This window comes from Apis mellifera, linkage group LG15 (genome assembly GCF_003254395.2).
Source record: "Apis mellifera strain DH4 linkage group LG15, Amel_HAv3.1, whole genome shotgun sequence".
In the NCBI taxonomy this organism is placed as follows: Eukaryota; Metazoa; Arthropoda; class Insecta; order Hymenoptera; family Apidae; genus Apis; species Apis mellifera.
Genome location: NC_037652.1, coordinates 4,350,917 through 4,373,752, shown reverse-complemented (window position 1 = coordinate 4,373,752; position 22,836 = coordinate 4,350,917). Strand labels below are relative to the sequence as shown.

The 22,836-nt window shown below is 29.5% G+C and overlaps 6 protein-coding genes across 10 annotated transcripts; 1 reads left to right on the top strand and 5 right to left on the bottom strand.

The window, feature by feature from the left end:
- Positions 1 to 6,847: 6,847 nt before the first annotated feature.
- On the bottom strand, positions 6,848 to 8,269 carry Tpx-3 (thioredoxin peroxidase 3). Of its 2 annotated transcripts, NM_001178023.1 has the most exons (4): positions 7,873 to 8,269; positions 7,497 to 7,720; positions 7,260 to 7,420; positions 6,848 to 7,160 (listed from the first exon to the last, which is right to left on the bottom strand). In NM_001178023.1, exons 1-4 carry the CDS (start codon positions 7,915 to 7,917, stop codon positions 6,961 to 6,963), a joined length of 630 nt encoding a protein of 209 aa, NP_001171494.1. In that variant the 5' UTR covers positions 7,918 to 8,269; the 3' UTR covers positions 6,848 to 6,960. The 2 variants fall into 2 exon arrangements, with proteins under 2 accessions (NP_001171494.1, NP_001171495.1); NM_001178024.1 differs by having other exon boundaries at positions 6,848 to 7,420.
- Positions 8,270 to 8,763: 494 nt separating this feature from the next.
- LOC408541 (negative elongation factor A) lies at positions 8,764 to 11,460 on the bottom strand. The gene is made up of 6 exons (XM_392087.7): positions 11,188 to 11,460; positions 10,344 to 10,776; positions 9,851 to 10,261; positions 9,569 to 9,765; positions 9,371 to 9,470; positions 8,764 to 9,278 (listed from the first exon to the last, which is right to left on the bottom strand). Exons 1-6 carry the CDS (start codon positions 11,419 to 11,421, stop codon positions 9,046 to 9,048), a joined length of 1,608 nt encoding a protein of 535 aa, XP_392087.3. The 5' UTR covers positions 11,422 to 11,460; the 3' UTR covers positions 8,764 to 9,045.
- A 396-nt stretch (positions 11,461 to 11,856) lies between these two features.
- Positions 11,857 to 13,242, top strand: LOC100577122 (cellular tumor antigen p53). 3 transcript variants are annotated; one of them, XM_006560982.3, is made up of 3 exons: positions 11,857 to 12,014; positions 12,156 to 12,381; positions 12,466 to 13,242. In XM_006560982.3, exons 2-3 carry the CDS (start codon positions 12,253 to 12,255, stop codon positions 13,189 to 13,191), a joined length of 855 nt encoding a protein of 284 aa, XP_006561045.1. In that variant the 5' UTR covers positions 11,857 to 12,014; positions 12,156 to 12,252; the 3' UTR covers positions 13,192 to 13,242. The 3 variants fall into 3 exon arrangements, with proteins under 3 accessions (XP_006561045.1, XP_003249792.1, XP_016772359.1); XM_003249744.4 differs by having other exon boundaries at positions 11,857 to 12,048; XM_016916870.2 differs by having other exon boundaries at positions 11,921 to 12,065.
- A 243-nt stretch (positions 13,243 to 13,485) lies between these two features.
- Positions 13,486 to 15,781, bottom strand: LOC408542. Of its 2 annotated transcripts, none has more exons than XM_392088.6 (4): positions 15,054 to 15,781; positions 14,766 to 14,979; positions 13,828 to 14,670; positions 13,486 to 13,751 (listed from the first exon to the last, which is right to left on the bottom strand). In XM_392088.6, the coding sequence occupies exons 1-4, from the start codon at positions 15,293 to 15,295 to the stop codon at positions 13,512 to 13,514; spliced, it is 1,539 nt and encodes a 512-aa protein (XP_392088.3). In that variant the 5' UTR covers positions 15,296 to 15,781; the 3' UTR covers positions 13,486 to 13,511. The 2 variants fall into 2 exon arrangements, with proteins under 2 accessions (XP_392088.3, XP_006561047.1); XM_006560984.3 differs by having other exon boundaries at positions 13,628 to 13,751; positions 13,851 to 14,670; positions 15,054 to 15,780.
- A 186-nt stretch (positions 15,782 to 15,967) lies between these two features.
- LOC552690 (oxysterol-binding protein-related protein 11) lies at positions 15,968 to 16,905 on the bottom strand. Its single transcript, XM_625064.6, has 2 exons — positions 16,583 to 16,905; positions 15,968 to 16,510 (listed from the first exon to the last, which is right to left on the bottom strand). The coding sequence occupies exons 1-2, from the start codon at positions 16,812 to 16,814 to the stop codon at positions 16,158 to 16,160; spliced, it is 585 nt and encodes a 194-aa protein (XP_625067.1). The 5' UTR covers positions 16,815 to 16,905; the 3' UTR covers positions 15,968 to 16,157.
- A 422-nt stretch (positions 16,906 to 17,327) lies between these two features.
- LOC100576625 lies at positions 17,328 to 22,795 on the bottom strand. The gene is made up of 16 exons (XM_026445360.1): positions 22,662 to 22,795; positions 22,258 to 22,306; positions 21,728 to 22,005; positions 21,459 to 21,647; positions 21,235 to 21,367; positions 20,985 to 21,148; positions 20,699 to 20,886; positions 19,687 to 20,593; positions 19,391 to 19,604; positions 19,131 to 19,313; positions 18,887 to 19,001; positions 18,629 to 18,816; positions 18,325 to 18,556; positions 18,064 to 18,230; positions 17,741 to 17,981; positions 17,328 to 17,668 (listed from the first exon to the last, which is right to left on the bottom strand). The coding sequence occupies exons 1-16, from the start codon at positions 22,712 to 22,714 to the stop codon at positions 17,481 to 17,483; spliced, it is 3,489 nt and encodes a 1,162-aa protein (XP_026301145.1). The 5' UTR covers positions 22,715 to 22,795; the 3' UTR covers positions 17,328 to 17,480.
- Positions 22,796 to 22,836: the final 41 nt, after the last annotated feature.

The window sequence follows — 22,836 nt, the reverse complement described above, 5'->3', positions numbered from 1 at the left end:
TTTTAAAGATTGCGAAAATTTTGCGCACGATTTAATTTTCGAAACGAGGAGATCACGATGGAGGAGATAATTTTAAAGCATTTCGTGTGTAAAACACACGGCCATCGGTATTAAAAAGGGAATTGTGAAAATGTGTGCTGCTCCGCAACGCATAAACCGTGCAAAGGTGGAGCAGTTGTATCTTATCTCGCGTTTAATCGACATCGTTGAGCCCAACTGTGACGCTCCTAAGCTCCGGTAATTACTTAGATGGACGGACCTTTGACACGAGCTCCCCTCCCCCTCCCCAGTTTCGACAGAGGGGAGGGAGGAAATAAAACACGTATCGCAAACTGTTTTTTCTTTCTTTTTTCTAAAGAATTCGTTCAATTCCATCCATCTCACCGAGCTAATTATCCCGAATTTATCCCTGATTTTCATCCGTTATTTCTTTCCCCTCGGATCATCGGAGCGATCAGACAATGGATAAGAGTCAGCGATCGTCGTTTATTTCCGTTCGATGAATTTTTCATTGATCGATCGTCGTCGCCGCCGCTGGTTTTTACGCACGAAATGAAAAGTCGCATAGGACGTCACGGAATATTACGGGTAATTACGATTGGATCGAGCAATTAGCTCGAGCGATTGCCGCGTGGAAACTCGGCGAGAAAGGAAATAATACGAAATCGAGAAACGAGCGTATAATTAATATTGTACGGGGAGCGGGGCAATATCGAAGTTTCAGTTGCAACCTAATTACATACATATATATATATGTGTGTGTGTATATATGTATATATATATATGTGTATAGACGAATTAAAATATCTCTTAATTCCTCTCATCTTCCCTCCTCCCGTCTTCCTCTCTCTTTCTCTAATTACATCGTTCAATTCTCCGTGTAATTAATTGCAATCCAGAATAAGCGTTTTCGAAATTGCCGATGGATTGTCGATAAATTCCGAAAACAAAATTGCCGCGTAAAATTTCAGCCGTGGAAATTTACGAGGGAGCGGGATGAAAATTTCTCGAAATGGATTAAAATATATTAATTGTGAGAAAAATCGAGCCGAGATAATTTTTAATGCTGCTCGATCGGAAATATCGAATGTAAGTAAGTAAACTCGTAAACGTAATCTTTCTCGGTTTTTAATCTCGAGTTGATTCACCGTATAGGACGAACCAAAGTGATTTTTCTCAGTTGAGAAATTCCGCACAGCAAAAGAGGACGAGGATCCATCTTCATCTGAAATTATAAAATTATTCATTACATTAAAAAAAAAAAAAGAAACATTAAAGAATATATACGTATATTTTTATAACAATAACTGATAACGATTAAATATTAAAAATTACCTAGTAATCTTCTATCTCTAAAACAAAAAAACCACCAATAATTCGCTAAAATTAAAATTACATCTTCGAAACCGATTCTTCCTATTTTACCAAAAGTCAAAAGTCATTTTCTCTTACGCCGTTCCTCGCCTAAGTTAAAAGACAGATTCTAATCGAGCCTCGATCAAGGGCAGAGTGAGCGGCGAGAGAAAGCCGGGGGGGGAGAGGGATGGGGACGATTGATTCGCGATTACCGCACACCATCGAACGATCGATCGAAAGGAGCGAAACGATGGTTAAGCAGATAGGGCCACCTGTCTATTAGCTCCCGGTATACCGGTATCGGAGTTGTTGATCCTTTTCCGGACCCCGGGCGAGCGCGCTTCGTTAATTAATCTGGCAGCAACGGACTCGGCCGGCTCAAAGGCACCCTTTTTCGCCCCGGTTCATCCATCCATTTACTTGCTGCGTGCGATCTCTTTCCCGACGCGTTTCACCGCGGAACACGGCCGGGGACAACGAGCCGCGGCAGATAATTATAGTTATAGAAAAAGGAGATCCACGAGCACGTGTTGACACTTGGAGCCACGACTCTTTGTCATCAGCGAGGGTAGGTTTTTATTATTATTGTTGTTATTATTTAACCCCCTGCTTCGAAATTTTTTTTTTTCTCGAAATTGAAAATTTTCTATTCTTCTTGTAATAATTTCTTAATAATCCTTCGAAACCGATATTATTCTCGATATACAATTGAAGCAGATGTATACAAAATTCGATTGTTAGTTTCAATCCTTGTTATTTGATGTTGTTTTCGTTTCAAAGGAGAAGATTTTCTTTAAGGATCAACCTTTCTCTTCTCAAATCCAGCTTCTTAAAAAGAGAAAGAAAAAAGAAGTAAATTAAACTCCACCACGATCGAGTTTCTCGAGCAATTTCATCTCAAACTCACTTGATCATCTTACCACCACATCGAGATGATTTCGCCCCGGTCGAAAAAGTCGCACACTCTCTCAAAGGACCCGGCGCGTGTCAGCGGGCGAATCAACGATCGGATATATAGGCCTTCGTTGGCGTAAGCGTGGATGATCCGCAGAAGACGAAAATTAAGTCGTCGATCCTAGTCCCATTCTTTCCAAACCCTCGATATTCCATCCATCCCGGCCCTCTACTAATAGAGCTCACTCTTTCTCTCCTCGTCGAGGGGGAGGGGGGCAAACTATCAGCGGTGTTGACCCCACGCCCGGCCCGGATAATCGACTGAAAATAACCCCAAGAGACACGGGGACGCACTCCCCCTCCCTCCTGACTCTCTCTCCCCTCGACCCAGCCTCCCGAGCACAAAGTCGGTGCATCTGTTCCGTTGTTCCGTGAAAGGAACACGAATGACTCCGACAATTAGAGAAATCCCGGCCCATGCCTTCTTCCTTTCCTCTGCTCGCGCGATCGCCACGAGATTGCGCCGCCTCTGCGACCAGCGGGGCTCGGCCGGAGATTAAATCGGTCGGAGGAACGATTGCTTCGCGTCTGGACGGAAATAATACGCGGGGAAAGGGGCTCCAAAGGATCCGGATTTCTTTTGAATTTTCTTTCTCGATTGGCGAAGCTTTGGATCCCTCCTCGAGATCAATACGTGGCGCACATACGTGGATTCATCTGGAACAAAAATTCGTCCTCGTACGTTAGTAAAGAATTATATTTGATTCCTCTCGTAAATTAACATTTCCACCAATCGATTATTTTTATTTAGATCAAATTTCAATCGGAAATTTTACTCTATCCTAAGAAAAAAAGAGATTCTTTCCAACGGAGAAGGGACACCGTTATCGATCCGCTATCATCGCTCAAGGGTTGGATATATTCGATGATGTTGTTGGACCGGGGACACTTGTAATTAAAGGCGGCATTAAGTGGGCTTTGACGAGCGCGGAGAGTTAACCCTGGCACAATGGCCGGTGGACGTAAACAACGGAGGAGGCCGGGCTTTGTCGTCTAATTCGCGAACGACACGGTGGACGGACGCAATGGCCGTGACAAAAGACACATTTAGCTAAATGCAACGCGCGAGCCCGTGTCCCGGGCATTGTTTTCATCCGGGTTTGAGTGGGTACAATTAGATCACGTTGCCGGGGGTGTTGTATTTCCGACTCCCCATCGGCGCCCCCGATTGGCCTCGTTGTAGGGCAACGCGGATACCGGGCCACCATTTATCCACACCCGTGTCGTCAATCTTTTTTTCTTCATGACGGAATCCTCGTCCATTCGTCCATGTAAGTGGATTTGGAGAATATAGAATATAGAGAATATATCTTTTCTTCTTCTTCGCCTTTTGTTTCTCTTCACGACGAGTGACCCACGAGGAGACTTGTTTCCAGAGAGAGGAAGAAACTAACCTAACCGCGGGGAACGTGGCCAGATTTATTCGAGTGCTAAACCTGCGTTGAAGCTAAACCTCTTGGTCTACTTTAACGTGGTGCTCGATTCTTCGGCTTGCCAACGGGGCAACATCCCTTTCCCGATTTCGTTTCGCCAAAACCAATCTTTACCTACCGTATCCGTCCCTTGTGCAATAATCTCGACACACACACACATATATATATATATATATCTGAAAGGAGAAGAACCGGTGTCGAGGCTGGGTGGAAATATCGAAGAAGGAATTCGAATCGTGCTAATCCGATTAGCCGATCGCCTCCGAATGTGTCCCGTAGCCCGTAACCGTAGAAGGCCAGTGTGAAAGTGCTAAACGAGCAATAAGAAAGTAATGGGAGAGCGGTCAAAGCATAGAGAAGGCATAGAGGCAAACCCCTACCTACCTCTCCCCCTACCTCTCCTCTTTTCGAGAGGCATCATGGGCGGCCTGCTCTTCCGCGAATCAACGGTCTACGGGGGTTGGAGGGGGTTGGAAGGAGAGCCTTCCGCCGCGGTACCGGGCGCAATTACGGATTTTGAGTGACAGATGCTCGCCCAGTCGGCAGTCGGAAGATTAAAACAAGTAATCAAAGCCCCAGTAGCCACCCCGGGATGGATATGGATGGATGCATCCCTCTGCCTCCACCGGGTACAACCCCACTCTCCCTTCCTCCCCTCTCTCTCTCTCTCTTTGCCTCTTTCTCTCCTCGTTTCGTTGGCGCGGCCTCTCCTCCTTCCTTCTCTCTCTTCTAGGCAGAGGGTAACTCTTCTCCTCCTCTTCTTTCTCCTCCTTCCTCCCCCCCAGCTACTATAATATCCACCTATCAAGCCGCGCTCTGAATGCTCCTTTAAGAAAATGTTCCTTTTTCGCGAGGCAGTCCTTCAGCTGGGAGGTTATTAGACGGCTCCTACCCCCGGCGGGGTAAAAAACGAGTGGCTAAGGGAGAGAGGGAGTGGGAATGGGAAGGGCGAGAAAAGGAGGATGCGTTCAAACGACGAAGCGAGCTCTATTTCACGAGAAACGATAGAGGATGAGGAGGATCCTTTGACGCGCGCGTTCGCTCGCTTCGATCGCTCGGACGACAATAAACGGGCCGGGTTGGATAGTCGACCGCCTTTCCTTTCTCATTCTTCGTCTTATTCTATTTCTTCCGTTCCGCCGTACAACTTCGCAGTGAAGGCGAAATTGTGCTTCGTTCTCTCGTGGCCAGGTTAACGAAGTTAAAACGATTCGCCGGTTATCGTTATCGTTATCCGCGGGGGGGGGAAGAGTGAGTATTGTATTGTCGATTCGCACGTAGGATCTTTTTGACACCGATGAAATTATCGATGGATCATTTCAAGATATTTTACGGAATCCGAACATTTGATATCTCTATCAATAGGATGAAGAATTGAGATGAAGAATTGGGAAAGATATTTATATTCCTTTTTTTTTTTTTTACTTCGAGTATTATTCAAGTATGTAATACAATGAAAAAGAAATTGTACGCTCTTGTTGCTTTAAGACAAAATAAAATTTTGCGCGTTTATTATTTTTTTTTGTTATAGAAAAAAATATTTATTTAATCGTGATTCAAGTCTTCTCTCTTTATAAATATATATATTTTTTTTTTATTATTATAAATTGTATCGTTCTATTTAAAAATCATTACATAAATTCAATATGAAAGCTCGAACGAATCGTTCCAGAAGCGATATCGAAGATAAATGGTAAGATCTGTTAAGCGTTAGTTACGGACAACAAGAGAAGCAATTAGAACGAGAAGCCGTACGATCGCAGCCCCAACAACCGCGGGGGCGGAACAAACCGGCGACGATAGTTAGAAAGTCGATTAAAAGAAGAAAATACGTACACGTACACCTGACGACGACATAATCCACGCTCACTCTTAATCGAACAGACATTATGATGGAATTGACAAGCCTTAAAAGAAAGATCGATAAGATCGTCGTCGTGAGAATCGCGATGGAAAGAAGGAGAGAAGAGAAAGGTAGAAAACGAAGAAATTTAATTCAATTTCGCAAACTTTCCAAAAGAATGAACGCGAGAATCGACGGGAAAATTTATCCTCACTGTTATGGCATCGATTTGGCAAAAATTTCTTTCTGATACGCAAATATAAACAGATAAAAAAAAAAAACAGATAAAATTCTTTGATTTTCCAATATTACCAATGATTAATGTATAAATTTTCGAATAGAAGGATTTCGAAAATTTTTTTCTTTCTTCTTTAAGATAAATAAAAAAAGAAAAAAAGAGAGAGAAGTAGCTAATTTTAATTTTTAAATCGTCCAAATGATATTTTATTCGATGAAAAAAAATAGTATTTACCATATAAGATATAAGAAGTCTTGAAAAGTTAATTTGCGCTATCTCGAATCTCGCGAGAAGACAGAATATGTTTAATCTTGAAATTTCGGCTTGTAAAGGACAGGATTGGATTTTATAGGGCGAGAAAGGATGAGCCGTTTATCTCCGGCGTCGCTTTTCAGTTTTTCAGTCTCCTGCTCTTATACGTCCACCGTTTCCCGACCCTCTTCTCTAGTTACTTTATCCCTTCCTTTAGGGGCGTTACCGGCGTCGGTATCTTCTTTGCGAAATAATAAGCTCTCTCTTATAAATTCATCGTAACTGCGGTCTCGTGGATTTCACGATCGACTTTCTTTTTTTTGATATTGATCGATATCGCTTAAAAACGAATTTTGTATATTGCAAAAAAAAATTTGATCTATCATCGCTATTACTTCGTAAAAAATCATCCTAAAAAATTAAATTAACACAAGATGCAAGATTTTTCTTTTATATCGGCATTTCATATTCGATTCTTGAATTCTTCACATTTTATTATGAGATCGTTTATATATTTTTTTCTCTCCCTCTTATTTTTTTAATTCCAGCACTACAAGTATTCATATCTTTTGCTTCTGATTATAAAAGTATTCTTCTCAATATACTTTATTATATTGAATAAGTTGCGAAGAATCCGATTATAATATATAATATGCACTTGATAAATTTTATATTTTTCAATACGTGTTACTTAAAAAAAAAAAAAAAAAGAAAAAATTACACGAGAAATATTTTTAAAAAAATTAAATATTAAAAGGTAAAAAGTAAATTATCGTTTTTTCATATTTTTATAATATATGTTAATATTTTTTGTATTACATGCTTTTTATTATACAATTCATTATAGTTTAGTTATACTTATAGAAAATATTCATTTTTAATATTTAATTAACTGATTCAAAATATTGTTTACTATCCTTTGGATTTGGTTTAATGGTTTTAGAATCTGGTTGCCAATTAGCAGGACAAACTTCTCCATGTTTTTCAACAAATTGGAATGCTTTGATAAGTCTCAATGTTTCATCTACGCTTCTACCTACTGGTAAATCGTTTATGCTTAACTGTCTTAATATTCCTTCTTTGTCTATAATGAAGAGGCCTCGTAAAGCAATTCCAGATTCTTGGAGAAGTACATTATATTTGATCGATATTTCCTTATTAAAATCACTAAGAAGAGGATAACCTAAATTACCACCTAATCCACCCTGTTTTCTCGGTGTATTAGTCCATGCTAAATGACTAAAATGGGAATCTGTAGAAACTCCAATTACTTGCGTATTTAAAGCTTTAAATTCTGAAATTTTTTCACTAAATGCTATTAACTCAGTAGGGCAGACAAATGTGCTAAAAATAAAATTATATATATATTTTCAAATAAAATATTTGATTTTCCCTGAATATATAAGTTTTAATAACTTACAAGTCTAATGGATAAAAGAAGAGAACAACATATTTTCCTTTGTAATCACTTAATTTGATTTCTTTGAAATCGCCATCCACTACGGCAGTTCCGGAAAATTCAGGTGCAGGTTTTTGAATTTGAAGTTGGCAAGAAAAAAGTTTTGAACTAACACAAAAATTTCGAGCATGTTTTACTAACGTCGGTTGTTTAGTTTTCACCAAATTTGATGTTGCTACATATACCTGTAAATGTACTATTCATATATTACAAATATGATATTGAATAATAAAATTAATAATTAAATATGTATTAAAATATTATTATTAAATTAAAATAATTTTCAAACGATAAATAAATTAAATAATTAATACTTCTATTAGATCAAATGACTTACCGCTTTGCAAGTATGAGAATGTAAAGATGCTAAGAATCGAAGCATTATTAATATATAAATTATTCTCGATGCAAGGATAATAAGCAACGATAACAAATCTTATAATCAGAGAAATACAAAATTACTTCATAAAACAATAAATATTAAATTTAAAACTTATTTTCGAAAGTTTATCTTGAACTTTTCAAAGAGGTTATATAATTCACTTTTCTTATGAATAACACATTTTAATAAAAAATAATAGAAAATATTTTAGAACTTATTAGATATATTTTAATTTTGATTAATTTTGTTCAAATATTAATTATTATCGAGAAAATAATTCTTTAGATTCTTATAAAATATTCTTTCGAAAAACCGAAATAACCTTCTAGTAAGATGTTAGAGGGCGACAATTGTCGAAGTAAAATTGATCTTTGGAATTGCCAATACATCAATATCTTAACATCTCAACATTTCAAATCATTCTCGAGTATATATTGCATTAATTGCATTATAATGATAAATATAATTTTTTAATTAAATCAAATTTAATCAATATAACCATATTTTATTCAAATAACAATATTATAAGTTTTATATTCGTTTCTATTGAATGAAGAAACATGTTTTTATGTATATATTTATATATAAATTCAAATTACCAACTATCGCATTTAAATTAATAATATCCGGTTTCCTCTACAATGAAAAATATCATACTATCTATTAATAAATAGCATTTAATTTTTTAATTAACCAATGATTTTTATTCATTGTCAATGAAACCAGATACGCGCATAGAAATAGAAATTTTGATTTCTGATAATATTTGAAATCTGTTGAAATAACGTCTAAGTGTTATTTCCAATTAAAAAATGTGTACGTTTAACCATTCTTCCATTTTTGAAAAAAAATGGAAACAAGAATATCTTCATTATTACATTGTATTTTTTCGAATAACACAACTTTTTTGATGTAATATGTACATCATACATTAAAGTTTTACTACTAAAACATGATACACAAGTCTGCTTACACCATATGGAACATAGAGGCCATATTTTGCCTTCTGCACTCAAATTCTTTTGCTATCTATAGAACAGGAGTTTTTTAAAACACCGTCATCCAAAAAATGACAGAATTATTGACCTATATAATTGCAATTCGATAAAAATTTCTTTTATCTTTTTTTCAATTGGAAGCTGTTGCCGTCACACTGGGAGTAGGAGTCGTAGTGGACGTTGATTCTTCTGTAATAATTCGTCGATTTTTCTTTATCCTCTTCCATTCGCCATTTGTATAATTCATTTGGAAATGTGTCTCAACCAACATGGGAACTGTTGTACCATCCGGTTGAGTCACTTCTTCTATATTTTCTGAGAGCATTACTGTGACTATATTACCCAACTTTGGACAAGGATTATCTAAATATATGAATATATAAATAAATAAATGTATTTTTTTTTTAATTAAAAGATATTTGATATTAAAAAATATTTTAAAAAGATATATATACCTCTTGAACCAGCCATGAAACCTAGAATAAGAGCTTTCTCTGGTCGAGTTACTTTATTAGCTGTTCTAAACATTTCTTGTGCTTCCAACATTTGTTCTCGCTATAAAAATAATACGATAAATTAATAATATAATAATTATAATTTTTATATATAATATATATAATATATATAGCATACAGTATAAATATTTTTCATACCGTGAGAGACAAGCCTTTTCTCGTATTTGCTGCCGCATTAGCAGGTTGTGCAGTAGTTTGTATACGAATTTGTGTAACTGTTTGGGCTGGTCTAACCGTTTGCACTCCAACAGGTGTACTTTCCACAGGTGTAATAACTGTCGGTGTCGTAACAGGTATGACTGTACTCGGATTTGTAGGTGTACTTGGTGTTGTAGCTGTATAAGAAAAAATTAATTATTTCTTTATTCATTTAATTTCTTATTCTAACTTCTTATTTCTTAGCTAAATATAAAAACATACGAGTTTGTGGTGTTGTTACTGGTACTACTCCACTTGGAGTAGTAGGTGTATAAGATTGTACAGATGCTACAGGAGTAATGGGGGTAGCAGGTGGATTAATTGAAGTTAATCCCTGAGCATATTCTGGAGTTGTTGATGTTTCTGTCGTAGTCGTAACTGGTGATGTAGTAGCAGCTGCTACAGCTTGAGCTTCTGCAACTTTCTTTTGTTGCTCTTCTAATTCCATCATTCTCTTTCGTTTTTTTGCTTGAGCATAGCCAAGTGGTTGTTCATTAATATCCAGTAACTTAATACCACCGTCTTTGCGCATTCTATTGCTAAGAGGTGTCCTGTTAGACATTGAAGAACTCGTAAGCGAGGGAGAACGAAAACCACTTGTAGGGACTCTACTGGGAATGCCTTTCAAAGGTGCTAAAAGTAGTATATTATTTTATATTTATATATTACTTTTTTTTTTAAATTCTATTAATTAAAAGTATACATATAAATTTACTTGTGTCAGTCATTTTCCTAGGCATTCCTCTACTTCTTACAGGTACTGTAGGAGCAGTGCTTTTTTTTAAATTACTTGCAGCATCTGTACTTTTTTGAAGTAACTCTGCTCTTAATGCAGCACTTTTTGGTTTTCTCTTTAAAGTAAAATGCTTAACTGGTGCAGGTTGTTGGCCAACCACAGAAGTAAGAGCAGTCTTATTAAGATAATGACATTCTAATGGAAGCATAGCTGGATCATTTTGTTTTTTCAAAAGTTTTCGAAGATCATTGACTAGTTCTCCAAAAATAGGCCTATGTTCATCTAAATCTGTAATGTCTGTATTCAAAGAACCTGTTGATGGAAATGTTTTCATCGCTTCGGATAGCATTGACACCCATAATTCACTATCCAATGAGGCCACTTCAATGATTTCTTCCAATTCAACACGCCACTGCATAATTTAATAAATTACAAATTATAAATATATATATAATATATATAACATAACAAAAGATACATTTAAAATATAAATTATATTGAAAATGAAAAAAATATATATTTTTTTAAATATATTTAAAAAATTTTAATATAAGTAATAAAATATAAATATAAATAAAAAGAAATTAATTATATTTAACATTATGAACAATATTAAACATAAAATGTGATTAGTTACTAAACATTTCAAAAACATTCAATATCTAATGAAAATAAATAACAATGAAATCTTAAGACCTATGTACATAATAATTATTAAATATGCATTCAAGTAATAATTATAAAACTTTTTATATGTATTTTACAAAAAAAATCTTCGTTTTTTTATACTTTAAATATATGCAATAAACAAAATTTGTCCTACCTCCTCGACATTCCGTCTTGGTATGTGGAAAAATGAAAGAAGTAATTTAAGTTTAACTTGCGTTTGAAGATCTGGAAAACAATCTTTAATATTCCGCAATACTTCTGCGTTAAGTTGTGAACAAATTGAACTTCCAGTCCAGCTATCATTTGACGTTCCAAGCTTGTTATGAAGCCACAACGAAGTATCACTGTCCCTTACATTCGCCATATTGGAGTCGTTTGTTTCGTACATTTGACGTACATTACCGTGGTGCGCCACATGTTATTCCCGCCATAAAATAACATGACATGTATCCATATAATATACAAATTACAGATATGCATATAAACGCAAAAAAAAATTTAATTAAAACATTAAAAAATTTTTTTTTATTTTTATAATATATAAAATATATATATATAAAATTATTAAATACTATATAATATAATATACTAAATATTATATATATATAATATATATTTATTATAATACTAAATACATAATATATAATTATTTAATATTTAATTTTTAAAATAATTAAAAATACAATTTTTTTATTTTTTCTAATTATTGTAAAATTTTATTAAATATTATTTTATTTAATCAAGTAAAAAATCCAGTTAAAAAAAATATTATTTCATGAAAATCTACATTAAGAATGATTTTATAATCGATTGAAAATCAACTATTATTTTAACAAAGGATATTCCCGCGGATATAAATGGCATCTTTTTAGAGCAACGTGATTTAAGTTTAATGATTTGTTGTTACACAAATAATAAATATTTTATGGAATATGACCACTACGAATGGATTTTCAGACTCACAAGAGTCTGATATATTAGGTGAAGAAGATTACAAAATAATTGTGAAGGATATGTAAGAAATGTTGATATGTAATAATTATTACAACATTCTTATGCGCTTCACTATTTTAGTTTTCTCTATATTAAATATTATATGTCATTATATATTATTTGATTTAGTGGATTTGTACCCTCATTTTGGTTTCAAAGTATAACAGAAGATAAAACGGAAGAAAAATATGATTTAACACAACAATATATAGAAGAAGAAAAACAAATGAAAGATGAAGAGGAAGAAGAATATTTTCAAGAACTTGATCCTCCTATTCCAGTAAGAGAAGAATTTCCCGGTCGTCATAATTTTCAGATTTTATTAGTTAATCAAGATTCTAGTAAACATTGGGTTGTAAGTATATAATTGAAATATTATTAATCATATGTATAAAAACTTAATATGTAATGTATATTTGATTCAATTTATTTTATTTAGTATTCTCAAACATTAAAAAAAGTGTTTATTGTCATGGAAGAAACATTACCACTACGTGTTAAATGGGAACCACCTGAGGATGGATTTCTTTTACGTACTGCTATGGTTTTTAGTTTAGATCAATATGCTAGTGATCCAGTTAGAAGATGTCATAATCACATGGCACCAAATAATCCAAGTAATAGAGATGTGGATCCCAGAGTAATTAAACATGTTGTTAGATGTACACATCATCTTACCATGTATGAAGAAAGAAATGAACATTTGTCTATAATAATACCTCTTAATAGACCACAACCTGGATCACAATATGTTCCAGTATGTTTTAAATTTTTATGTAAAAATAGTTGTCCATCTGGTATGAATCGTAGACCAACAGAATTAATTTTTACTTTGGAAGATCGTAATAAAAGAATTTTAGGTCGAAGAAGACTTCCTGTTAGAGTTTGTAGTTGTCCCAAAAGAGATAAGAAGAAAGAAGAAGCTGAAGTGACAGATGTACAACCTGATATAAAAAAAAGAATGCTTTGTATGCCAGTTGCAAAGAAAATAATGCCTTCCTGTGATACTCATGTATTCAATGTTCAATTAAGTATTGTTGGGAAAGAAAACTATTTGGCTGTATTAAAATATGCATATGATATTATGGCAGGTCAAGCAATCAAAACTGGACAACTTGAATTTTTCAAACCATATATGGATGATATATTACATAAAACACCATAATACATACTTATATAAATTTTAAGTCTTTCACATATGCTTTAAAAATTAAGAAATTCATATATTATCTATTTGTATATCTCATAATAATAGATATTTTATTAATTTCATTTTATTAAATATTGATCTTAATACAAGATTATACTCTTTTATTATATGTAAATGTTAATATTATTTACATAAATATTCTTATATTAATATTGTGATATTATGTCAAATTTTTATACTAAAATATATTATACTAGATTATATTAGAATGTACTTGTTAATTTTTGTCAATAAAAATGAACAATTTTATTACTTTTTAAAATTTATATATTTTTTTATATTTCTAATTGTTCATGTGAGAGACATTCTATTAACTGTATATTTAATGTGTGTAATAACAAAGCATTTGGCAATGGTGCAGTGTGTTGTGATGATAATACCAAAGGAGTTATTAGACTAGCAACATTTCTGCATATTTTTATTTCAGTACCATTTTCTCCTTGACCATACAAAATCCATTTCCATGATGTTTTTCTTCCTATAGTACTAGTAATCCAAACAATTTCATCTTCATACTGTATATTCAAAACATTTTTTATTTAATTATTTTTTACATGTAATAAATAAATTTAACAAAATCGATAAATATACCTGAAAGAAAAAAAGATCTTCACCATAGTGTAATATATAAACAGCTTCTGAACCAAATGGAAGAGGTATTGGAAGTTTTGCACAAATAGAATAAAAATGAACTTGTGGTATTTCGTGAATTTCACTCAAATGTTCTAATACTGCATCAGATGTAATAATATTTTTACATCCACTTTGCTTTAAAAGCGGACATATTATTTCAGTACAGGATATAGAATCTATAGAGTCTCTCCAAATTGGTGTAGTAGATATATTGGACATTAAACTGTTATTACTTGATACTGATACATTTGGTGCATTAATTTTTAAATGATTATTACCAATATTCTTTATCGTTTCTTTTGATAATTCTCCAGTACTTGCAGATTTCGTTCGATCATATAAACTTAAACGTTCGTCAATATTTAGATTTATAAATGCAACATTTGCTTTTGATTTTTCATTAGAAACTACTGTTAAATTATCTGCTGAAGCAGCTTTTTCCAATCCACCACGAAATAATTTATTTAATAATAGTTGATACGTTTTCGAATTTATACTATTAGTTTTTCCTGCTACTTGCGTTAATTCTTTCTTTTTATTTTTTCCAAAAAGATGATCTCGAAGATTTTTTGTATGACATTCTGCTTTATTGTATAAATTATCTTTAATATCAAAAATATCCCGAAATATCTTATTAAGTTTATCCGCAAGCAAACATCTCCCTTGACCTAATCTAACTCTACAAATTGGACAACGAGATGTCCTTGATCTACATCCAACACAAATGATATGACCGTGAACACATTGAGAGACTGGAGATAATGAACTTTCGAGACAAATTGGACATTCTAAAACTCGTATCTAAACAAATATAATAATTATTTTTATAAAATATTGTAATATATATTTAAAAATATTTTAATATTTAATATTTTAAAAAATATTAAATTACACACCACTCCAGCTAATGCATTTGCAAGTTTGCAAGCTACTTCTGGTAATGGTCCTTTCACAGCTATACCTGTCTCTTTTTCTTTTTCTTCTTCGATAAATCTCCAAATAGACAATTTTAAATTACATTCTTGATAATGATGGATCAATTCCGCTATTTGTTTTATTTTTAATCCTAATAAATCTTTTCCGTCAATACTAATTAAACAATCACCAACTCTAAAAACGTAGCAACAAACAATTTTAAATATTTAAATTTTATATATTTATTTCACCATTTTTTTTATTCTTACCTAAGCCCTGCTATATCGGCAAGACTGTCGACTTCAATATGATTTATCCATGGATAAGGATCCCATTTCGATTTCGTTAAATGAAATCCGCAAGATTTACCAAGTGCTTTAGCTTCTTTTATATTTTTTAATATTAGACAAATTTTTCCTGTAATTGTATCAATTGATGTATGTTCTTCTGTCATATAAATTTTTACACCTGCAGCTTCAGTTAAAAGTTTTGAGGTATACGCAACAGACATAGTTCTTTTAGGATTTATTTTATCTTTTTTCAAATTTTTTTATGTAATTTCAACTCACTTTTGAATAATCATTAAATACTATCATAAATTTAAAGCACAAAAATAATTTTTTAAAAAGAAATCTAAAACTTATTATTATTTTGTAAATTTCGATTTATTATCGTAGTTATTAACTACATCAAATAAAATTTATATATCAAATATATAAATGTTATGATCTTTACGAGAACCACGTAATAACGAAACTGATCGAATCTGTCTCTAAGCAAGATAAAATACTTGCTTGTTTACCTTCACCTAATTTTGAATCCTTGACATTTATTTTTTTAAGGAAATTGTAGCTTCGGTTTTTTCTTTTTATCTCGTCAACGTTAATATAAATTTGAATTGAAAAAATATTTTAAACTTCATGAACATTATCTTTATTGAAGCATTTATATTTAATAATAAATGCTTTAATAGTAATAATTATACTATACATATATAATTATTTATATTTTTATTAATATGTTATGTAATAATCACAAATATTTATCCAATTCTAGTCTCATCTTCAATTTATATATATATATATATATATATAATTCCTTTTTATTTAAAGATTTGAAACAATCTTTAACATAAAAAGGCCTTATATTTAAAAGTCTTATAAACATAGTAATTTTTTTTTTATTTTTATTAATTATTTAATAAGAAGGCAAATTGTTTTTTAGCACTGATTGGAAGATCATATAGCTGGATTGTCGGTAATAAATTAAAAATATATCCTATACAAATTAAAATGCATTAAATACATTTTAATAATCAAAGATAAACAAATTTTTGTCTGTCTTTAATCAATGATATTAAAACTTCTAATAAATTATTGGTATAAGATATTGAGACATTGATTTAATGTATGTAAAGTAGTATGTGCAGTTGCTTTAAGAACTAATAAATCAGGATCTAAGTTTAAATTTGAGTTCTCAATAGTTTGTGCTAATGCAAGATTATGTTTTTCTACTTTGCGTAATTGTTCTTGACAATTGGCAAATGCATCTAAAACTTCCAGTTTAGCAACTGGATTTCTATTGGAATTGGTAGAATGTTCTCTTGGAGGTAAAGGAGGATGGCTACTAGCTATTGCTCTAGTATACATTTCTGTAACAGCTCGCAATTTGTCAACCCATTCTTGCCGAGCCCGTGCATCTGTTGCTCTTAATTTTATCATATCACCTACATTAATATAAAAATACTATATTATTTGAATTTGTAACCTAATAATGTTATTTAATATATTTCAAGTACCTGTAGCAGAATTGACAGTGAAGGTATTAGAATCTTCATCACTTGGTGCAATCACTGCACCAGCTAAATATATTGAACATCGTGGTCGTTGATTTTTTTCAGATTCACTAAGAAAATAATGTAATTCACCAGTCTCTGGTTTAAGTATAAACCAACGATATTGCCATCCTTTCATGGCATTAGTATATTTATGTAATAAACCTTCATACGGATGTCTTATTTGAACATTCATTATTTATTATTTCTAGTATATGGAAGCCTCGTATTATTTAAATCAGAGTTGCTTATAGCGATCTGTCATCTGAATAGATACATCAAGGAAGGTTAGTCAAATGATTGTAAAAGAGGTTAGGAACGTTAATATCAAAAAATCAACATGATAATTTAAATAGATCATTAAACTCATTAAAAATTATAGTTAAAATAATATACATTTTTATTAAAAAAAATAATAATTAATAAATTTAGTTTTAATATTAATTATATTAAGGAAGAGAATTTTTATTTTTATTTTATATTTATTATAAATTGTACACAAAATATAAAATATATTTTTTCTTAACATATTAACATTTTTCAAATCACAAAAATCATTTTTTGAAGACAATAGTCTATTAAAATAAAATAAAAGATAACAAAAATAAAATATAAAATAATATTCAAAAAAATCTTTCAATCTTATATAGCAATTAAATAACAAACTATAATCGCTGATTAATAAATGAAGTTTTTGGAATATTAAATGAAACTTAGTTTAGTAAAGAAATGTAGAACAGCATATAAAAATATAAAAATACTTTTACAAAAATACTTATACTATTATATTTAAAAATATTTTAATAATTTTAATTTTAAACATTTTAATTAAAATGCTAATGAGTTATATATCATCTTTTTTTCAAGCTGATATCAAATTCTCTTCAATTAATTTATCTCGAATAAATGGTAATTCCACATTGTATATTCCAGATTCCAAATCATGATCAACAATCTTTATTTTAATACAATTATCAGGAACAACTAATTCTTTGATTCTCTCTTCTATTTCGGTAGAATACTGTCCATTGTCATTAATAGCTGCAACATCTATAAAATCATATTATAATTTATAATGTCTATATTGATTCAAATATATTATAATAAATATATATTACTTACTAATAATATTACAAATATTTGCAAGTGCATAAGGACTCATAAAATCCTTTGGCATAAGTCGTATATCTTTATGATCAATAAATTCAGTATTTCCAAAATCAACAAAAAACACAGCACTTGTTGTAGGAGTATAGCTACGACTTATACATATGGCACGATACCATCCACCATCATAAAAAGCAAGACAAAGTTCAGTATCACGAGGAATATAGTAATCATTTGCTTCGCAATATTCAGTCATCTTTAAAAACATTAAAATAATAAAAATATGTTATGCATTTATTTTAAATTGTAATAAAATCTTATTGAATTATAAAAGTTACTTTTTTTGGCATTATATCAAAAACATGAGTCATTAAATCATAATCTAATGGACATATTGCATATTTATAACCATCATCAATAGGATATAATACAAGTGCTTCAACAATATCACCAATATTTCCTAAGTCAATAGTACTTAAATCACCCGCCATATAACATGTCTTATCTATAAAAAAAAAATCAATATTAATTCAAATAATGTTATTCAATGAAAACATTTAATTATAAATTTATGTAAATATATAATTTTTAATAATTACCTTCTTCAAATTTCTTTGATGTAGGTACAAGTAATTCACTTATTACTTTGTTAACATTTTCTCCATTATGAAGTTTAAGATATACACCATCTTTGGAAGGTACACCATCAAATGTACACAATAAAGGAACTTCAGTTCCTGTTAAATAATTTAAATAATCACTTACTTCTTTTGTCATAGGAATATCTATAGGAACATCTTTTAGGACAATCTTTGTTGTACAAGATCGAAGCTTTAAAAATATTAAATATTAGAATTTTTAATTACATTCTATCATAATTATAACTATAATATAATGACATACCTGTTTTAAATTATCAGATAAAATTTTAAGTTTTTTTATATTCGTAACTTCTGTATTACCAAAATCAATATATGAAATTACAATTTCATTATCCTGTATTTTAGTAACAATTGCACGATAATAATTTTCATCTGCAAATTTAGCAATTACCATCTCTCCCACAACTGGTGGTTTTTTAAAAAATGGAGCTATTATAAAAAAAAAATAATTTTATATTAAATATTTACTTCCTATTATATTATTTAATATCATACATACATGTTTGAGCGCATTTTGCAATATTTTGCATAACATAATTATAATGTTCTAATTCTGCAGTATCTAAAGAACGAGCATATAAAACATTGTGACTTCTATAAGAAGTAAGGCATACCTAAAAAATTAATTTTTTATAAGAACTATTTTCCTGTTATCTATAAAAATTTTTTGTATTCAAGTTAAAAATAGATATTAAATGCAATAATTATTTTTTTTATTAAAATTAAAATTGCAATTTATATACCTCAGATCCACTTTTCAATTCAGCATATTGTAATCCTTTTTGTTCAGGCATTGGTATCCAAGGTTTTACAATAGCTTTTAATTTATCTTGATTTTTCGAAATATTCGAAATTTCTATTTCAATTTCATGTTGTTCATTATTAATATTTTGTGCTATAACTTTAAATTCATAATGATCACCTTCCTATAAATTATAATTATAATTATAATTATATATAAAAATAAATATTATATATACTTTATATATTAAATATTTTAGACCTTAAATTTATGTTTAGTATCAGTTATTTCACATATTGCACCAAATGCATAAATATTTGAAAAAGTTTTATCACATGTTACAGTTTTATTAATTGGCATTATTCTAGCTTCATCTATTATAACCATTTTTAAAGGTGGTGTAAGAGATAAAATATAGCCTCTAAGCCAATCACCATCAAATCTTTGACCACATATTAAATCTCCTACATTTGGTCTAGAAAAATTAAAAAATTTATAAATTAAAATCTTATAAATAAAAAAAATTTCTAATAGCATAATATACTATTAATATATACTTATGATTTGAACATTCTGCTTTTGCACACATTATAGGTAATTCTGTTAATAATTTTTCATAATCAGGTATTGCATTGTTAGGTAGTAATGTAATACTGTAGGTATCATTTTTTATTTCTGCATGAATTTCTAGAATACCATTTTCTCCAACAGATATTGCACTTATTATACTTTTTACTTTATTTAAAGAACTTGATAGTTTATTATCAGTTATTATTTTTGAAGAAATCACATTTTTATCAATTTTTACATTGGTTGAAATATCCATTTTTTCAATTATTTCTAAACTTGAAATATCATTTTCATTTTGAACTTCAACATTAATAATTTTATTAGAATCAATTGATATCATTTTCACACTTATTACATCCTCAAATTTAAGATTCTTATATTTTTCATATGCTTTTTGTGATAATCGAATTTTAGTACAAAATTTTGGAATATTTCTATATTTATCAATTTTACGAAAATCATTTGTTTGAGCAATTTCTTCATTACCATAATCTATATAATGTACTTTTACGGGATTTAAACATGTAATTACAGCTCTATGCCATACACCTTCATATTCTATAGCACAAATATTTCCAATTACTGGTTCTATTTTTTGTGCATTTTGTGCTTCCTTTTGTAATTCAGTCATTAATTGAGAAATAGAATTCTGATCTTCTACTTTTTGGACCCAATATTCACAACCTTCTTTCATTATTATTGTTACATCAGTAAATTTTATTTTGGATAAAAATGTATTATTACAAAAAGATATTTCATTTTCCATCATCATTACATCATTTTCATTAAATTTTTGCCATTTTCTAACATTTTCTTGACTATCTATTTCTTCTATGCTTTTATTATTGTTAAAAATTTCATTAATTGATTGTTTACATAAAAAAGAATTATTTCCTTCAATGCTTATTTCATTTTTTTTATGTGTCTTCTGTTGATTAATCGTTTTTGTAACTAAATATTTTGAATCGTTATTATTTTCATTATTGTTATTAATTGTACCAGATATATTATCCATATTTTTATTTTCTGAAACAGTATGAGAAATTTCGTTCGAATTTGTTATTGTGTTTATTAATTTTTTTGGTCGTCGTAAAGGTATTTGAATATTAGAAATATTTCTAGTAGACATTTGTTCTTCATTATTTGATTGAAATATAGACATAGAATGCATAGATGTTACTAAAGCTCTAAAAATAAAGTATGAAAAACATAAAATTTTAAAAAGCAAAGAAAATAAAAAATTTTCATATTTTTAATTTGTCATATGATATGAGAAAATACATACGGTATAGCACATTCTATTTTATGTTGTGACCAATCAGCTACTTGACAATTTCTGCTACAGTAAAATGTATGGCATTTTTCACAAGTATATTTTGTCTTTTTCAAACATATTTTACATGTTCCAATTGCATTTTGTAACATATCTTTTCCATACTCATATAAACCCTATTACATAATATTATATATTATTAAATTATTATTAAAAGTATTCTATTTTATTTTTTTAATTTATTATTCAATAATATACTTACAGAATTACGTTTTTCATATACTTTGTTAATATGATTATGAATTTCAGGATTAGGTTCTGGAATTTCATATAATGTATAACCTCGACCAAGTGAAACATGTCTCTTACCATCTGGAGTAATTGTTAATTGTCCTCTGAAAATGTTAAATAATGTTAATAAAAATTTATATTATATATAATTTATGTATAATTTAAATATATTTTTTACTAAACTTTGAATATTACCTTGTCCATAATGTATTTGTATTTGTATAAGGTTCTGCATTTTCATATGGATTATATGTATATGGTTCACAAGGATATGGATATAATAAATCATTATCTGATGTATAAGTGTACTTTGGTAATCCTGGATTTGGTTGAATTTTTTTAAATATATCTAAAGGTTTGCCTCGTCCTCTTGTTGTTTGTATCCTATATATATTCATAAATATTGATTTCTTATGTTATTGAACATATGTATATAATATGAATATATATAAATATTTACTTACAATTCCTTATCTGCTAATGTAATAGGTATTGCACTAACATTTTTACTTTCTTCTTCAATATTTTTAGTAGTAGATGTTTTTACAGATTGAATTTCATTAAAATCTTTTTCTTTGGCAAATGATACTTTCAAATGTAATGGTGGTATATTATGTAAATCTTTTATAGCATTTTCTGCTTCTCGATATGTATTATAACTAATATAAGCCCAATTAGTATTTGGACGATAAAAATATTCTTTGATTTGTCCATAGTGATTGAAAATTTGTAATAATCCATGCTAAAAAATCATAAATATAAATCACAAATCATAAATATAAAATATAAAATATAAACTTTAATGTTTATTATTATTTTTAAATATAATGTTTTAAAAAATCTTAAATATTATTATATAATTATTTATTACATACTTTATATTAAAAAAATAAAATATACAATAAAAAAACAATTGTTAATGATTTAAATAATTTATAAATAGTCAAATATATTAATATGATAAAAATGATAAAATTATTAAATACATATATACCTTATTTAATTCTGCAGGTAAATTATTTACATATAATGTAAATTCCCCACTAAAAATAAACAATTTCAATATTCTTATACATAAAAAAAATATATAAATATTTATTCATTTTTTCATTTATTTTAATATTTATTTATATTAAAATACATGAATATATTTTATGAATTTATAAAATCAATAAATATTTACATAAATATAAATATATGTATAAAATATTAAAAGCTATTTAACTTTTAACAATATACGATTGTTTTAAAAAAGTATACACGTGATGTGCAATTGTCATGCTAGAAAAAATATATCATAAAATAATAAAATATAATAAAATATTTAAGTAAATATCTAGAAATTGATTTTAAATAATTTTTGTGTTTAAATAAAATCGAAAAACATTTTTATCTTACTCATTAAATGATTTATCCTCTGTCAATTTATCAGATTCATAAAACGGCATCATTTTATTATTAATACCGTTTGATCAATTATGAAAATTTATAAAAATTTATACGTATATATATATGTATATATCAATTTTATAAATTGAGTGAAAAATAGTCAAATATTAAATTTAGAAAAGAT

Excerpts from the sequence above, each read along its gene's own strand:
- Tpx-3 (NM_001178024.1), bottom strand. The coding sequence starts at position 7,917 with ATGCTTCGATTCTTAGCATCTTTACATTCTCATACTTGCAAAGCG. Across the intron at positions 7,721-7,872 it reads ATTCTCATACTTGCAAAGCG|GTATATGTAGCAACATCAAA; the intron begins GTAAGTCATTTG and ends GTACATTTACAG. Across the intron at positions 7,421-7,496 it reads TTCTTTTATCCATTAGACTT|CACATTTGTCTGCCCTACTG; the intron begins GTAAGTTATTAA and ends TTTTATTTTTAG.
- LOC408541 (XM_392087.7), bottom strand. The coding sequence starts at position 11,421 with ATGTACGAAACAAACGACTCCAATATGGCGAATGTAAGGGACAGTGAT. Across the intron at positions 10,262-10,343 it reads TAGGAAAATGACTGACACAA|CACCTTTGAAAGGCATTCCC; the intron begins GTAAATTTATAT and ends TACTACTTTTAG. Across the intron at positions 9,279-9,370 it reads TTTCATGGCTGGTTCAAGAG|ATAATCCTTGTCCAAAGTTG; the intron begins GTATATATATCT and ends TCATATATTTAG.
- LOC100577122 (XM_003249744.4), top strand. The coding sequence starts at position 11,966 with ATGACCACTACGAATGGATTTTCAGACTCACAAGAGTCTGATATATTA. Across the intron at positions 12,049-12,155 it reads AAAATAATTGTGAAGGATAT|TGGATTTGTACCCTCATTTT; the intron begins GTAAGAAATGTT and ends TATTTGATTTAG. Across the intron at positions 12,382-12,465 it reads ATTCTAGTAAACATTGGGTT|TATTCTCAAACATTAAAAAA; the intron begins GTAAGTATATAA and ends TATTTTATTTAG.
- LOC408542 (XM_392088.6), bottom strand. The coding sequence starts at position 15,295 with ATGTCTGTTGCGTATACCTCAAAACTTTTAACTGAAGCTGCAGGTGTA. Across the intron at positions 14,980-15,053 it reads GCCGATATAGCAGGGCTTAG|AGTTGGTGATTGTTTAATTA; the intron begins GTAAGAATAAAA and ends CTACGTTTTTAG. Across the intron at positions 13,752-13,827 it reads AAGATCTTTTTTTCTTTCAG|TATGAAGATGAAATTGTTTG; the intron begins GTATATTTATCG and ends TTGAATATACAG.
- LOC552690 (XM_625064.6), bottom strand. The coding sequence starts at position 16,814 with ATGAATGTTCAAATAAGACATCCGTATGAAGGTTTATTACATAAATAT. Across the intron at positions 16,511-16,582 it reads CACTGTCAATTCTGCTACAG|GTGATATGATAAAATTAAGA; the intron begins GTACTTGAAATA and ends ATATTAATGTAG.
- LOC100576625 (XM_026445360.1), bottom strand. The coding sequence starts at position 22,714 with ATGATGCCGTTTTATGAATCTGATAAATTGACAGAGGATAAATCATTT. Across the intron at positions 20,887-20,984 it reads AAAATAGAATGTGCTATACC|AGCTTTAGTAACATCTATGC; the intron begins GTATGTATTTTC and ends CTTTATTTTTAG. Across the intron at positions 19,314-19,390 it reads ATACTAAACATAAATTTAAG|GAAGGTGATCATTATGAATT; the intron begins GTCTAAAATATT and ends TATAATTTATAG.